This window comes from Amborella trichopoda, chromosome 8 (assembly GCF_054954075.1).
Source record: "Amborella trichopoda isolate Santa Cruz 75 chromosome 8, AtrichopodaSantaCruz75HAP2 v2.0, whole genome shotgun sequence".
In the NCBI taxonomy this organism is placed as follows: Eukaryota; Viridiplantae; Streptophyta; class Magnoliopsida; order Amborellales; family Amborellaceae; genus Amborella; species Amborella trichopoda.
Window position 1 is genome coordinate 9,062,753 of NC_142343.1, and position 17,151 is coordinate 9,079,903.

Consider the following 17,151-nt stretch of genomic DNA (forward strand, 5'->3'; position numbering starts at 1 on the left):
TTATTACTGTCTTGATAAATGAAAAAATAATCCATTACTTATTTGACAGATTACTCCAAATTTTCTCATTGTATGTTGCATAGATCTACGATTTATATGAAGCATATATTTCCTTTCTTATGTGTAAAGGTTAGATTCTAGATAGTGGATATGTATGAGCTTTTGATTGGGGTCATCTTGCTGGGTATTGCTTGGTGGATTCCAGGATCTAATTTCTGGTTCAAAGTAACATGGGTTGCTTCTTGATTTTGCTCCTTTTTATTGCTATTTGAGCAAATATTCATGTAACTAGTTCATTGGATTTTTGGATCTTTATGAAATAATGGGAAGGTATCTCTACTTTATGTGCTATCTGTAAGGGCCATTCTTTATCTTGTACTCAGGTACGAACCAGTTTTGGTGAAGGAAATGCTCATTCTTATCATTCAGATAGTTAAAGAGAGGCGATTTTGTGGACTTTCCAGTGCTGAAATATTGAAGAGAGAGTTGATATACAGGCTGGCTATTGGGGATGCTACTCACAGTCAGCTGCTTAAAGCTCTTCCTCATGACCTATCCAATGATGACCGGCTTCAGGAAATTTTTGATACTATTGCAACCTACATGAATCCATCTGGCATGCAACAGGTGAATAATTAGTTTAGGCAGTTCACTACAGTGATCCTGAAATGGTTTCATTTATATTTGAGCATTGACCATTTTTTGGTTTTCAGGGGAAATATTCTCTTCGTAAGGAGTGCTGGAAAGAATTAGACCTATATCATCCACGGTGGAACTCAAGGGATCTACAAGTGGCAGAAGAAAGATATGCTCGTTTCTGTGGGGTTTCTGCCATGGCAGTGCAGCTACCTCGCTGGTCAAAGGTGTTTCATCCACTTAGAAATATCTCTTGGATAGCCACTTCCAAGGCTGTCCTTGAGATTATTCGGGCAGTTTTTTACTATGCTGCTTTCTCAGAAAGTTCTTCAGCTTCACGTGCTCCTGATGCAGTTCTTCTTACTGCATTGCACCTGCTTTCATTGGGAATTGATATATGCCTTATGCTAAAACAGGGTAACACCAGTAATTGTAATGGCAATAATGACTTGTCAATTACCCCTGACCAGGAGTATGCAGGTACTCCATGCAATGGAGAAGATCCATCATTTCCACTGTTGTCTCATGCATGTGAAGAGGTTGAGGTTGGTGCGACTCATGAACCTGAAGTATCTAATCATCAAAGCTTACTTTCTCTCTCAGTTTTGCTAATTAAAAAATACACCAAAGAAAATGAGTCTGGTGTTCTTGAATCAAACCATTGCAATATCCCCTCATTGATGAGAAGCTTGTTAAAGAAGCTTGCTGAGCTTGATGCTGGCTGCATGAATGAACTGAAACATCTTGCGCCTGAGATTGTTTGTCATTTATCTGAGCGCTCACACAATTCCTCTGATTTAGTTGCTTCTGATTCTGAGAGAAGAAAGGCAATGGTTCGTGAGCGTCAGGCAGCTATACTGGTGAGCTATACTTCCAAATATTTAATGGTCTTTTCGAAATCTCAGGTGTTTGTCTGGTTTTGTTTCTAAATATTGTCAGGGCAAAAGCAATTATATCTTTTAATAGCTATAGATGATTATATGCTTCCATTTTAATCCACAGAATGTTTAAATCATTCCATGCGTGATATTGTTATCTACCTTGAAGACTGTTTTCTTGCTGATTATTTCGAGTGTTGGATCTGCTGTGATTCTCATGGAATTGAGCATTTTGTTGTGTATCTTTTGGCTGTTCTCTTGATCTCTTCTTTGTATTTTTGTTTGTGTGGTATCGTCTTTTATGCTGCTCTATGCTTGTTGTATGTGTTAACTAGATTGCTCGCCTTGTAAACTCTGGTAAACAACAATGTTCAGTTGCTTTTCCCTTTAACAATGACATCTAAAGTAGTGGGACTTAGAACCAGAGAATTTGTTGTAAAAGTTCCTATAGGAACCTTGTTAGTGAGATGCATATGCTGTGCATATCCATTATAATCATTGCATGAGTTAAGTGTCAGAGAAATAAGTGATTCTCATTCATTGAAAAGGGAGCCCCTAGGTCTAGAGCCATTTGGCATAATTCCCATAATAGTTCGGCAAAAATAACCAAATTATCAATTGAACATTATGTACAACATAAGAATTGTGTTAGGTTGGCAACTAGTGTAAAACTTTTGCCACATCTATTTCATAAATCCTGATGCAATGTTATATGTTCATACTAGGGCGTTCCCTATAAGTGACGCGCTGTACTGGAATCTGGGTGCTGTGAGAAATTAGCGGGGGTTAGCTAGGGCGTTCCCTGGGAGCAACACACCACTACAATGTCTGGTTGAAGTGATAAGTAGGAAAGGGTTCTTGTGCTATTTTAGACAAGCTTGGATAAAGAAGGTAGACTAAGAGAATATGATTCATTTAGTTGCATAGAATGTAGGAACTCTAATAGGCTGAGTATGGAGTTAGTGGAGTTCTCATAGCTTGCTTATTGGAAACAATGTGGAAAGGGATAAAAGTTTAGGAAATAAATGAATATAAACTTTAGTATATGGGAAAAGATAATAAGATCAATGGTGTATGCGTTAATAGTAGGCGGAGATTTAAAGAATAAAGTACTAGATGTTAAGAGAATAGGTGATAAACTCCTATTAATTGAACTTGAGTTAGGCGAGAAGATAATTAATATAATTAGTGCTTACTCACCACAAGCATACTAGAGGATAGAATTAAAAGACAATTCTGGAAGGACATGGATCAACCAGTCCAAGAAATATGAAAGGGAGAGAGGAGTTTTTTAGGAGGGGCTCAAATGGTCATGTAGAAAAGATAGTAGAGGATGAAAAGGTACATGGAGGGTATGGATTCAGGGAAAGAAATGAGATGAGTGATGCTATTCTCGATTTTACTATGGCTTATGACCTAGCAATAGCAGATACTTACTTCAAAAGCGAGATAAACATTTAATAACTTACAAACATGGATCATATAAAAGCCAAATAGACTTCTTTCGAGTTAAGAAGGCCTTTCAACCATCATGTAACGACTGTAGGGTTATCCTAAGAGAGTTTGAGTACTCAACATGAGCTCATGGTTATGGATGTTTGCATGAAGAGACGGAAGATAAGTAGTGAAATTAATGTGTCCAAGAACTAGGTGGTGGAATTTAAAAAGGTAGAAATTTAGGAGTAACTTGATAAAAGAAGGACGATGGAATTCTAAGGACAAAGTTAATGTTATGTGGAATGAGACGATTGATTGTATTAACAAAGTGGCAAGATAAATTTAAGAAGAATCTAGAGGAAAAAGACACTCAAAAATTCCGGGTGGTGCCTAGGCGTAGTCTAGGGGGGTCTAGACCACCTAGCGCCTAGGTGGCCGCCTAGAACCTGTGTGGCCTAGGTTCAAAAGTGGGTAAGGGGTGTCCAAAAATCCTATTTTAGGTCTAGATTTTGTATAAAAAATGCATATTCATGCATTTTTTATAATCCCAACAAAAAAAGAGCAACAAAAATATCTCACCCGAGTGGGTATTTTTGCACCTAAGCGGGTGCAATCCCTTCATGGGCAGGCACTTAGGAATAACCCGCCTAGTTGGTCTGCCCAGGCTCGGGTGATCCACCTTGGCCTCCCTAGCCCGCCTAGGTAGATGCCTAAGCGTTAGGCAGACTGCTTTTTGGAATATTTTAGTTGACCAAGCTGTTCAACAAGATTTTGAGAGCAAGGAAAATGGTAGTCGAATGGAGAAAAATTATTGTGGTATCTATTTACAAGAATAAAGGAGACATACAAAATTGTATGAACTATTGTGAGATCAAAATATAAGCTGTGGGAGATAGTGATTGAGCAACAACTATGACATGAAAGGAGTGTATCAGAAAATCAGTTCGGTTTTATGTCCGGGGTAATCCAGTCTATTTTCCTAATTAGACAATTGATTGATAAGTTTAGGGAGAAGAGAAAAGACCTCCAAGTGGGTCTTTATTGATTTAGAGTAAGCATACGATACGGTACTTAGAAAGTTACTTTGGTGGGTATTGGAAGAGAAAGAAGTCTCTAGAGGATATATTGACATGGTAAAAATATATACAAGGGAGCGCTAACTAGTAAGAGGACAACTAATGGAAGGACAAGTGAGTTTTCAGTGATCGTGGGCCTATGTCAGGGGTCAACATTGAGCCCATATTTCTTTGTTTTGGTTAGGAGACAAGTTAACTAAACATCTACAAGATGAAGTATTGTGATGTATGTTATTTGCAGATGGCATAACTTTTATTGATGAGACTAAAGACGACGTCAACACAAAGCTGGAACTTTGGAGGAATGCTCTAGAATTTAAAGGTTTAAAATTAGCCGCACTAAGACAAAATAATGGAAATCAAGTTTAATAATAATAGGAATAGAAACGATGAATTAGTTAAGATTGATAGCCATGAAGTACCTAAAAGAGATTATTTTTAATATCTTGGGGTTGATAATCCATGAGAATGGAGAGATTGAGGAAGACATCGCACATAGAATTAGAGTTAGGCGCACGAAGTGGAGATGTGCTTCTGGAGTCTTATGGTAGCATCAAATACCATGCAAACTAAAAGGAAAGGTATATATGACAGCTGTAAGACCATCCATACTTTATGGGACAAAACATGGGGTGTCAAGAAACAATATATACATAGAACGTGGTTAGGTAGATGACGATGTTGAATTGGATGAATGGAAAGAGAAGAAAGGATGGAATTCGGAATGAATACACGTGAGGGAACTAAGGGTGTCTCCAATAGGCAATAAGATGAGGGAAAGTAGACTTGGGTGGTCTAACCATGCGCAGCATTGACCTAAAACGACACCAATTAGGAGGGCAATTTGTTTTTTTTTTTTTAATATGTTCACTGTATTGAACAGAAAGTGAGTACAAAATGTGGGAGGAGAGGGGGGCAGGGTACCCACAGACGGGTTCTACCCAAAAAATAAGCGACCTACAAACGGGTGCCCTGTACAAAACCAAGGGTGTATCAAAAAAGCTTTACTTGAATTGGGCCATTATAACAATTCCAATCTGTGATGGGGAGTTGAGCGAAGGTTCCCTAATGGTTGCTCAGGTTGGCTTGAGACAAGGTTCAAACTGCCTTTGCTAGAGAATCAGCCTCACCATTTACTTCTCTCCAAACATGATTCCACGAGATTCGTAGATTCCTTGTGAGTTGACAAATTTCTTCGAATATGCTGTCAAGCCTCCAAGGCTAGGTGGCAGTGTTTAAGGCCCAGGCTATAACACTGTAAGAGTCACCTTCAACGGTTACATATTGCCCCCAGCTTAGTGTCTAACTTCCTGAGGCCTTCCCGGAGGGCAGAGGCCTCTGCAATTGTTGAATCACAGACACCAATGGGAATAGAAAAGGAGCAAAGGGTATCGCTGTTGTGGGAATAGAAAAGGAGCAAAGGGTATCGCTGTTGTGGTCGCGGAACAAGCCACCTATGCCTGCATGGCTTGGGTTTCCAAGAGAACACCCATTGAAGCGAAGCTTGATGTGGCCCTCTTAGGGTGGTCTCCAAAGGGAAGAGCGTGATGGCCTCTGAGTTTTGAGGAGAGAATGGGAGTCTAGTTGTGGAGAAAGTCAGAGTGGCAAAGGTTTTTGAACTGTTAGTGGGAGGGGCAATTTGTTTCCAGTGGAAGGCTATAAAAGGGCCAGAGGAAGACTCAAAAGGACATGGATAGAAGTAGGAAGAAGAGATATGGCCCTCAATAGAGTGGAATAGCGGAACAAGATTCGTGTAGCCGACCCCAAATAGTTGAGATAAGACTCAGAGGATGATAATGATGATGATGATGATGATGATGATGATGATGATGATGATGATGACGATGATGATACAAAATAGCAAGTGGCAAAACCTCCCACTCTCCTTCCCTCTTCAAACTCAACGCATTGTCGTTGAGGGAGAGTTTATCAACAAGAAACAGATGGTTCTTGGAGGTCATTGTCTTAGTAGGCAAATCAATGCTCTGTCGGTTGGCTAAAACATGTAAGAGACCGTTATCCTTTAAAAATCTTTTAAGAAATCACAACCAATCTCAATGTTCAATGTGCTTACGCCTCTCCAGATTGGGGGAAATCTGTTTACCGCTGATCTTTTTTCTGTGAAAAAAGAAAAGAAAGGAGGAGGAGGGGGGTGTGGGGGAGCTGAATAGATGCCCATGTCTTGAAGTAATGCCAAAATAAGGTAATCTAGTGATGAAGGAGATCAACTATGCTTGACCTTGTTACTAGTCTTAAAAGCGCTTGTTTTGTTTTTAACTCTTCCAATAACTGCGAGATTCCAGGGTAACATAATTGCTTATTGTAAAGCATCATAATTCATAAGAAAAAGTGACTTGCCAATAGGGTCTAGGGCTGTGAGAATGGAATGCTCCACTGCATCCAAAGATAGTGGATAATCTTATGATGAATAGCATATGGTAACGTTTGGAAGGAGTCTGAAATTGTTGTCAATATTTGGGCGTGTATCAAGGACTCTGAATAGCATATGATGGTGTGAAGGAGTCTAAAGTTGTAGTTAATATTTGGGCGAGTAACAAGATGACTGGATAGCATATGGTGGCGTTCGAAAATGAGTCTAAAATTGTAGTCAATGGATGAGTAACAAGTAGCTATATAATACTACTAATTGGAGCTGGCGGTAAATGATAAATCTGGAACACGGTCTATCGTTGAAGCATGGTACTTAATATTCACACCATGATGAGTCTGATGTTTCAATCCATGTTTTTAGTTTCACCACCAGTGACGTGGTGAGAAGTAAGATCTTGATCAGACTTATTTTTCATAACATGTATTCCATTAGATCTATCTTTTCTACCAAGAAATTACTAAAACTGGGATTCCACAATTGCATTAAAGTCACTGGCCAAGCGGAAAAGTCTAGGGTATAGGTTTTTAAGTTGTGCATTCTCCAGCCAAGTATCAATCCAGAACAACATTTTGTCGCCCTGCCTAGGCCTGTACCTAATCATGGATTGAAAGTGTGGGTAAGAACGCAGTATGGACTTCCATATCCCCGAGGAGTTGCTATGCGCTCGTCGGGAGGGTACCCAAGAGCGGTCAGAACTGTGGTATTTTGAGTTGATCACCTCCTGCCAGAGATGGTTGTTTTGGGTAGCTAAGTGCCACCACCATTTCCCAAGTACAGCAAGATTATTTTCTTTTGAGGGTTCGAATGCCCAGCCCCCCTAGAGATTTAGGCTTGCAGACATTCTTCCAAGATATAAGATGGATCTTCCTATCCCCATTGCTGGACCCCAAAAAGTTTCTCATTTGCTGCTCCAAACGGTGGGGCTGGCATATGGAAAAGTGACATTGGCTTTAATCAAAGTAAGGCGGCCTGCCGGAGATAGGAATCTGCCTTTCCACCCTACCATTCTATGGTCATATATGTCAATGATATGGCTCCAAAGATTCAGTCTAGGCTTACCTATGCAGAGGGGCAGTCCTAGATATGTGGAGGGCAAGTCCTCTGACGAGCAGCCCCAGTTTGAAGTAAAATTTCTCACGATAAAAGGGTCCAATTCCACACCACTCATCTTAGATTTGATAAGGTAAATTTTGATTCAATATTTGGGTGTCTCTACTAAGGTTTCAAAAAAGTGCTAGGCGGCCTGCCTGGCTCCTAGCGCCTAGCGCCTAGTACTTAGGCTGGCGCTTAGGCGGGCGCCCTGCGGTGCAAATTCTGTTTTTTTTTTATATATTTGTTATCCAAATGCACATATATGCATATATTTGTGTCAAAATTTGTAATTTATTCCAAAATTTGAACCATACAAAACATTTAAAAGTCTAATAGGCTACTGTAAGGTCCCCAACTCTCAAATTCAGAAATTCTCCATATTGGCATATATCATATCCATAAAATAAACCATAATAACATCCAAGATTCCAACTCTCCAACTCTCCAAGTCATCAACAAACTGACTTCCAAAACTATAGAAAAACCAGTGAAACATAACGAAATAGTCCAAAAAGGCAAAAAAATTACAAACCACATAACTAAATAAAAATCGTTCAAACTCCAAATTTCTAAAGCTCAAACCAGGATGGTGCAATAAAGTATTAAAGTTACTTCAAAAGAAGAGAGACGACAATCAAGACATCGATAAGAATCAGAAGCATCACCTTCATTGCCTTCATCTGCATTAGAATTGAGGCCGTCATCATCAGAATCATCACCCTCTTCAACATATTCCTCTTCTTCGAGAGATTCTTTTGAATCTGCCTCCTCTTCTTCTATCTCCTTTCGTGAGGTGCCAGCAGAAGAAGTTGCTCGAGTGGCCCTCTTAGGATCAGAAGCTTGCCCTGAAGCCTCCTCTACCATTTCCCATGTCAAACCCTCCCAAGGGAAGACCTCCTCAGTACCAGGGTCACTAACTAGCCAATCTGAAGCATTCTCCATGTATTTCGAAGAGATAGGGTCCGTCTTTGGTTGGTTTTTCTTCTCCTTGAGCCTTTGATTCTCTCTAACAAAAACTAAGTCATTGAGCTTCCTTTGCTCAAGCCTATTTCTTCTCTTTGTATACACCAATAAGAAAACATAATGCATAAGTAACTACTATAGGTCTATGATCTTCTTAACTTTTATGAATCTATATTACAAAATGAATATGAACTTATAAACAAAAAAAACATATAAAATTTTATTCTTTTAAAATAGTAAAATAGTAAAATACCATCTCAAACGAACTCCAATTGCGCTCACAACCAGAAGAGTTAGCTGTCAAACTCAAGATCTGCATAGCCATCTTCTGGAAGTTGGGAGCGCTACTCCCATGTTGTCTCCACCATTGGGCTGCAATATGTGGGCAACCTTTATAATTAATTTAAGCATTTAATGTTATCAGAACTTGAAAGAAAATTATAAATTTATATTTTATAAAACAAAAGTACATAAGTCAAAAGAATATTACCTGGTTCATCTTTGTTTCTCTGCCTTAATGCCATATCTTTTCCAAATGACATCAAAGAACACTGGTACGAAATTAGCTCTTCAATTGATTACTTATCTTGAATATTTGGATTAGGAACTAATTTTTCAAGGCACTCATTAAAACCATCCATAATTACCCCTTTTGACTCAATATCTGCATCTGCATAAAAGAATTTGGGGTTCAAGTGGTACCCTGTTACATGCAACGGTCTATGGAGCTGCCTATCCCATTTATCATCTATAATCTCCCAAATTGGGGCATATTTCACTGCATCATCACCCAAATTCTCTACAATCTCATTTTTAGCCCTTTCCATTGCATCTATATATAAAGCCCATGGAGGGCTTATCAACGTCAACCAAGCGCAAGACCTTCACCAAGGGAAGAAATACTAATAACTCATGCTTCACCCCACTCCAAAAATATTTCGAAAGAATAATATCTCGTGTCTTCTTTCCCTTGGCATCTCTAGACCACTTACATTTACTCCACTCCTTTGAAGCAAACATAGACCTAAATGCACTTATACATGCTCTGTAGACTAAGGAAGGCAGTGGCAAATCTAGCGACCCCAGGCCTCACTAGCTCTCTCTTTTTTGTAAACTTGCGCATCATGTTAAGGGTAAGTATGTGACTGTATATGAAGATTGTAACCTCCTTAGCCTTAAAAATAATGCTTTTAATAGGAGGCAATTCACCAATTGCCTCAAGCATAAGATCTACGCGGCGCAAGGAGTCCAAAATATATGAGGCCTCTTTTGTCGAAGCAAATGACCTGCAGTTAGATTGGAAGCAGCATTATCTGTGACCACTTGAATTACATGTTCCTCCCCAACCTCCTCAATACCCTTATCAATGAAAGAAAATACATAATGCGCATCATGAACATCATTGGGAGCATCGATTGAGCGCAAAAAAACTGTACTCGTGGGACAATTTACTAATAAATTCATGTTATTACTCCTCCTATCTCTCCACATATCTGTCATCAAAGAAACCCCAAATTTAGCCCATCCCTCATGAGTATTGAGATATTCATTAGTGTACTCGACTTCTTTCTTCAGTTGTGGCTCTCCAATCTCATAAGGAGTTGGAGCTTTCAAACTTGGCTCAAATTGCCCAATGGCTTCCAACATTGTATGGAAGCTTTTCAAACTACCAGTGTTAAAAGAAATGCCCTCATGGTAAAACCACCGAGCAATATATTGAATCACCCTGGCTCTATCATCTTTTTTAAACCTATTTTCAATTGTCACCTGTTTTTTCCCCTTTCCCATACCTTTCTCAATTACAGTCTCAAGACTAGGTGTAAAGAAACTATCTATAGGTCCTCTCGTACGAGCCTTCTTAGACCCAAAAGCCCTCTTGGTCTTAGAGCTATGAGTACCAACCCTGGCTACCTCTTCTTCCCCCTCTTCATCATTCTCTTCTTCAGTTCAGTATTGTCATAAAAAATATGAACCCCTGACTTTAATTCTGCTATATCCTTTTTTTTTGTAACTTTTTTACTCTTTTCAGCTTCAATGTACTCCAAAATTTCTTTCTTTACAAGATCTGGGACTTTCTTACATGGGACGACATCACCTCTAATATCGACAAGATGTTTCTTAAATCTATTTATGCTGGCATTAGAAACATGTCCACAGAAATTGCACATAATTTTATTTTTGTCATTCTTATCCGGTTTAACACAATATTTCCAACCCGGATCTCCGCCCCTAGTAGACCCCGCAGAAGACATCTCAAATTGAAAAAATAAATCTCAAATAAAGATTATAGATTGACTTTTTCTACCCAATCTCTGATCTTCGATGTTGGCTATTTCAGTTGAGCTACGAATCAACTTAAAAGTCTTCCAATAACACCAATAGCACCCTAAAAATAATTTTAATCAGAAAAACCAACTTTTTCAATCCACAAGAAGTATTTTCAATTCTCAGCAATTGCTTTAGATTCTCATAAATATATTTAAAATTGAGGGTTTCTTGTTTTTGTTTTTCAGTTTGGGGTTGAAAATAAACCCCTAAACTTATTTTATACAAACTTGGGGGTCAAAATGACCCCCTTTGCCCTTTTGGGCGAAGTTGAAAAAAAAAAATTGTAAACTGTGCTGGGTGCCTGCCCAGGTACAGCCGCCTGTGTTGGGGTGCCCAGGTCCAAGTGTGAGGAAAATGTTTTTTGGGCGCCTAGGCGCCTGGCGGTCCGTTTTTTTAAACATTGGTCTCTACACATCCTAACCTCAGTTTCAATTGTTGGGAATTTTTTGTCATCTAAATTCTGGAGTCCTCTATATTTTTCACAATAACCAATTGAGGTATCAGCATCGTCAGGTTGACCTGAACAGTTTAGTGTATAATATTATCTCTGACTAGGCTGCTGCCATTTACCTGAACGGAAGAGAGGTGCATGTCTGTAAATTGAAAGCCACATATAACATACGTATTAACATGGTGATGATTGCACATGGCTCTGCAATAATTTTTAAATTATTAGTAATTATTGTAACCAAAATGATATGCTGCTTTGTAAAGCCTGTTCTTTTTCTATGGGTTAAGAGGCCACCATGAAAAATTTCCTGAACAACGTGCTTTCAGATAGAATTGAACAACTGCCTTTTGAGTTCTGCGTGTTGGTCTTGTCTATATGCCTTACAATGGCATACTCTCTGTTATATCAATGTGACCTGCAGGAGAAGATGAGAGCAGCACAGTCAAAGTTTATGGCTAGCCTCAACACTATGCCAGATGATGGGTCAGAGTTGTCAAGATCTAAACCGGAAGAATTCATGTTCAATGACACACGTAATTCTGAAGAGCCGAATGCAGTTTTTTGTTCTCTATGTCGAGATTCAGAATCTAGAAGTCCACTGTCTTTTCTGGTTCTTCTCCAGGTTAGAAATCGCTCGTTTCGTTGAACTTGGTTGCTGAATATGCTCTATCTATGGAATTTTTGTGCATCACTTTGATCTGAATGTTTATTATAAGTTTCTGAGTACTTGTCTCTCTAACGATACCTAATGAAACTTTTCTATACTTCTCTAAACAATGTCAGAAATCTCGCCTTTTGAGTCTTCTGGAGAAAGGCCCCCCATCATGGGATCAAATTTATCACAAGGACAAGGATGAAGCTGCTTATACAAGAGGTCCAGGTGAGATTACTCATGCTGACTTAGTGGAGTTAATTCGGAATGCAGTGAATGTGGTCTCTCATGGTCGTCAGACCGCAGAAGTTGATGATTTTCTGGACAACGTTCGCGTGCAACTTCCTTCTGAAACACAGTCAGCACATCCCTCTGAATCTTATGGATCAAATGAAAATGTTTCGTCTTCTTCAGTTATGATGGAACACGATACTCCCAATTCCAGTCAGCAAAGTAACTCCTATATGCCATCAAGCTCAAGTAACAATGATGAAGAGAATTCACCCATTTCACACTCAATGGACGGCTCAGTGACAAGCAGGGATGCAGATGATGATGTTCTTAGAGAATATGCTGAATCATTACCCGGAGAGCTTTCGGAGCAGCAACTTGCTGCTGAGAATGGGTTTCTTCCTCATAGGAGTGCATCTTCAGTCCCGGACTGTCAGTCTTTATCCTTTGATGGATTTGGCCCTGTAGACTGTGACGGTATCCATATTTCTTCTTGTGGGCATGCTGTACATCAAGAGTGCCGTGATCGTTACTTGCAATCACTTAGACAAAGGTATACAGTACTTAGTTCAGGATAATAACAGGTTGTGTATGGAACTCATTAGTGTTAGGGTTTGTTACCTTATCTGTACTTTCACTTCTGATTCAGATTGTCTATCTAGAAATTGTCGTTCATAAGCATGCTAAATGAAGGTACCTTGGTGTGCTAGAATATCATGACATGAAAGTTATGTCCATTTTATTGCTATCTGATATTTGTTACTTCTTTGCTTGTTTAGTTGTCCATTTTGCAGGAAGTGCATGCCCAAGAACCATGTGGTTTATGTTGCTGACTATGTTTAGAAACTTTGATTTTTGAAAGACATATTTACATGCAGAACAATGGGGAACGTGATTAGAATTACTGCATCATGAAAATTACATACGTTGTTATTATATTTTCGGGAAATGTTTTATCCAAATACCCATGAGAGATGCACTATTCAACATTTTACATATTTGCAACTATTCAAACTCATGATCATGTTTTTTGATGGGTATTTTGAAAATTAAGTCAAACATAATGGATAAAATGTTAATTGTTAAATAGGTCATATCTCATTGTTATTTTAATTATCACCCGTAATTACTTGTTAATGAGAATGTTCAGTTATTTGTCTCGATACTTCCAAAAGCTTGAAAAGCTAAGCGCTTGATACTTTGTGAAAAGTAAAGGAGATATTTTTTCGACATTCAGAGATTCCTGAAACACATTTTGGCCTAGAAGTACCAACTCTTAATAGCATTTGCTTCGTTATAAACCGATAGAGGTAAGGCGAACTTGACTCTGTCATTTTTGCTGTGATTTGGTTATATTAGAGGCTTATAAGAATTCAAGAGATTTCCATGTTGTAATTGATGATCTCTCTTTAGTCACTCATCTGCTTTGTCTATGTTGTGCCTTGTGATGTGAACTACACCTAATTCCTGCTTAACGAGGCATTGTCTTTCCTTGTTCCTGCAATGTCATTCCAGCTACCTCCTGTTATCTGCAACATTACAGAAATTTTTTTCTAGTTTGCTCTCCAAAATTTAGACATAAACCTTTAGCATGGTCTTATGGCTTTCCACATTGTAAACTCTAGGTGGCTGGAAGGGTAGATTTCTTTCCTCTACGGTGGGAATGACCCTTATCAAGGCCACTCTTTCCAACGTCCCTATATTTTCAGATGTTTATCGTTCACGTGCCCGCCTTAGTCGTGGCTGGGCTGGAACAGCACATGAGGTATTTCCTGTGGTCAGGAGTGGGAGGTCCCAAGTATCATCTCATCTCCTGGGCGAAAGTCTGCTCGCCTCGCCCAAATCCCATGGAGGTGTAGGCATCTGCAGCCTCAAATCAAACAACTTAGCACTCCTAGGTAAGGAGTGGTAGCGATACACCACACAAGAGAACCACCTCTGGAAAGATGTCCTCCGGCACAAGTACCACTGTGGAACCGATGCTTGGCTTTCTCACTGCAGGAGCAGTAGAAGACTCTAGCCTTTGGAGATCCTTATTCTGCAGCTACAATCTCTTCTTAGACAACATCCATTTCCGACCTCGAGAAGGTGACAGAGTTCTTTTCTGGTTTGACCTTTGGATATGTCGTTCTCCTTTGATGAAGCAATTCCACAATCTGTTCGTCCTAGCTCGTGACACTCATGTAACTGTTGCCGACCATTTTGAGCCGTTGGGCTTTGCTAGAGTTTGGAATTCCAACTTTAGGTGGCCATAGCGGGCAACGAGGTGGAAGAGTTCTTGGCTATGTCATCCCTTCTTCACTCTGTGTTCCTCCCACCCACGGTCTTGACAAGATTATTTGGGCACCTGCCCCCCACAGGTGTATTCTCGGTATCCTCTTTCTACTGCAAAATCACCTCACTCTTACCCTACCAGCAGCACCACCTTCCATACCAGCTAAAGCCTGCTTCTCCTTCATCCCTCCCAAGGTCCAAGTCTTTAATTGGATAGCCTATTGGTGAAAGCCTCGACTGCCGATCAGGACCAAAGAAGGCGTCTGGCATTATGCAACGGATGTTGTGTGTATTGAGGAGGAAGAAACCAATGCACACCTCTTCATACATTGTGACTTGTCCGGATCTCTCTGGGGAGACCTCCAAGTTTTCAACTGGTCATGGGTGACTCTGAGGTCAGCACGCCTTCTTGCCCTCTTTCACTCTCCTCTGTGGACCAGGTCGGGTATACTCCTTTGGCTGGCGTCAGTGGCTGCCATATTGTGGATTATCTGGTACAAGAGAAATAGTAGGACCTTCCATGGGGAGAAGGCTACAATTGAAATCTTGTAAGTCAGGGTCAGAACCTTGGCCACCTTCTGGCCCAAAAACCACAACTCCTTCAAGCACTTCTCCTATTCAGACTTCCACCAAGACTGGCAAGTGCTGTTGAACTCGAGGCCTACTAGTATCCCACGTGCTTTGTTGTGGAGACTGCTCGAACTCGGCCAATCAAAGCTCAACTTCGATGGCTGTTCCCTTGGGAACCCGGGCCCCTCAGGTATCAGAGGAATCTTCAGAGACAAGGATGGCAGTACTCTCTTTTACTTCATTCAATCATCAGCCATATGGACTCTACTACTATGGAGGCTTTGGCTTTTTTGGGGGCCTTAGGAATTTCAATCCCAGTTGGAGCCCGGAATTGGTTGTCGAGGGTGACTTCAAAAATGTCATCACCTGGGCCTCCATATCCTCACCCTATCCTTGGAGAGTGGATCATGTTTTTGATGAAATTTTAGACATCTGCTGGCTTATGCGCATTTCGTGGAAACATACTTGGAGACAGGCCAATGCAGCAGTGATGCATCGCTAGATAGGGAGCAGCACTAGATACCAATCAAGGGATTTTTGTCGACTTTTTGAGCTCTCAGTCTTCCAATTTTTGTATCTCGCTTTCTACGTCATCTTCTCAGTGTAGAACATTTTTTGAGCCCTCTTTGATGGTTTTTGTACAGAGCACCCAGCTTGTGGGTTATCTATACTTTTGTAATTTGTCTAACACTTTAGAACCCTTTACCTAACTCATCCATGCCAGGTGATTTGCCAAGAGACCAATTATAGGGATTTGTAAATGCTAGGGATGTGTGGATTCTAGACTGCATACTGTTTTTGCATCTTTTCTATGATGGCTTCATTGTCAAGGTGTATGTCAGGGGGTTTGTTGGTTGAGGATAGGGATTGTCGTGAATTTTTCCTTAGCTATTTTTGTTTGGGCCTATATTTCCTATGCAATATCTTCTCCCTTTGGTCTTAACAATTGTATAAGAAGATCTGCTTTTCATGAAGTTTGAGTACCTCCTTTGTGCATTGTGATTATGTATCTTCATGTCTTAAGTTGATAGTGGAATGCATAATAAGTTAAAAAATTATGAGTATACTATTCTAGTTCTCTGGATAAGGCACATTTATTTTGTCATTATATATATATTGATGCAGATATATTAGCAGAATCATATTTGAAGGAGTGCACATTGTGGATCCAGATCAGGTACTTTTTCATTTCATGCATTAGTACTTTATTTTATTGAGTTGTTGAACATTGCATACTTTCTTATCTTTTTCTGTTATGGCTTTATAGGGAGAATTCCTTTGTCCAGTATGCCGAAGGCTGGCAAATTCAGTCCTGCCTGTAGTTCCCGATGGTTATCCATCAAACAAGATTCAGAAGCATATGTTGTTTTCAAAAAACTTTAGTTCGAAATCCGCTCACTCATCAGTTTCAGTATCTCATGGTCTTCGTCTTCGTCAAGCTTTATCATTACTACAGGGGGCTGAAGATCGAGTTGGAAGGAGTGGGTCTCGGGGAGTTATCTCTGCAAGAATCGATGAGCAAATGAAACCGGCCCTTGAATCTGTGTTTCATGCTCTCAGTAAGATGTATTTCTCAGAGAGGAGCAATACTTTATCAGCATCTGGGAGGGTTTGCTCCTCTCTGCTTCTTTGGGATGTGCTTAGGTACTCTCTGATGTCAACCGAGATAGCTGCTCGGCATGGAAAACCAAATATGCCTATTAGGAGTTCGCAAGCCAGCCTGGAAGCTCTTTATAAGGAGGCTAATTCTTCCATGGGATTCATATTGGGTCTTCTACTTCAAGTTTGCCAAGCCACGCAGATTCAGAGCCGTAGTTTGGTGCTTATGAGATATAGGGGGATACGACTTTTTTTGGGCTCTATTTGCTCTGGCTCTTCTTTGGATGAGTCTTACAAAGATACCCAGAGAGGTATGCTTCTTTGCCTTGTTTTTCTAATGCCTTGCGATGTCTCTGGATTATGAGTCTAGCCGTCTATAATGTTGAGAGTATTGTCGTTAGCTAAATTGCTTTTTTAGGGAAATTTATCAAAATACCTATGAGAGATTCACTATTTAGCATTTTATACATTTGCAGCTATTCCTACTCATGACCATGTGTCTTGTCATGGGTACTTTGAAATGAAATCAAACAATATAGGTAAAATTTTAAATAGTTCATAACTCATGGGTA

General features: G+C 39.9%; 1 protein-coding gene across 10 annotated transcripts in view; it reads left to right on the forward strand.

The window, feature by feature from the left end:
* PRT6 (proteolysis 6) overlaps positions 1-17,151 on the forward strand; it is a 65,219-nt gene that overhangs the window by 15,522 nt on the left and 32,546 nt on the right. For 3 of the 10 annotated variants that reach the window (XM_011625792.3, XM_006846122.4, XM_020668340.2), the window contains exons 5-10: positions 384-627; positions 714-1,496; positions 11,675-11,875; positions 12,037-12,689; positions 16,106-16,157; positions 16,248-16,890. In XM_011625792.3, coding sequence (XP_011624094.1) covers positions 384-627; positions 714-1,496; positions 11,675-11,875; positions 12,037-12,689; positions 16,106-16,157; positions 16,248-16,890 — 2,576 coding nt within the window. The remainder of the gene's footprint in view (positions 1-383; positions 628-713; positions 1,497-11,674; positions 11,876-12,036; positions 12,690-16,105; positions 16,158-16,247; positions 16,891-17,151) is intronic. The other 7 variants (XM_011625793.3, XM_088874859.1, XM_020668342.2 and 4 more) reach the window with 4 other exon arrangements.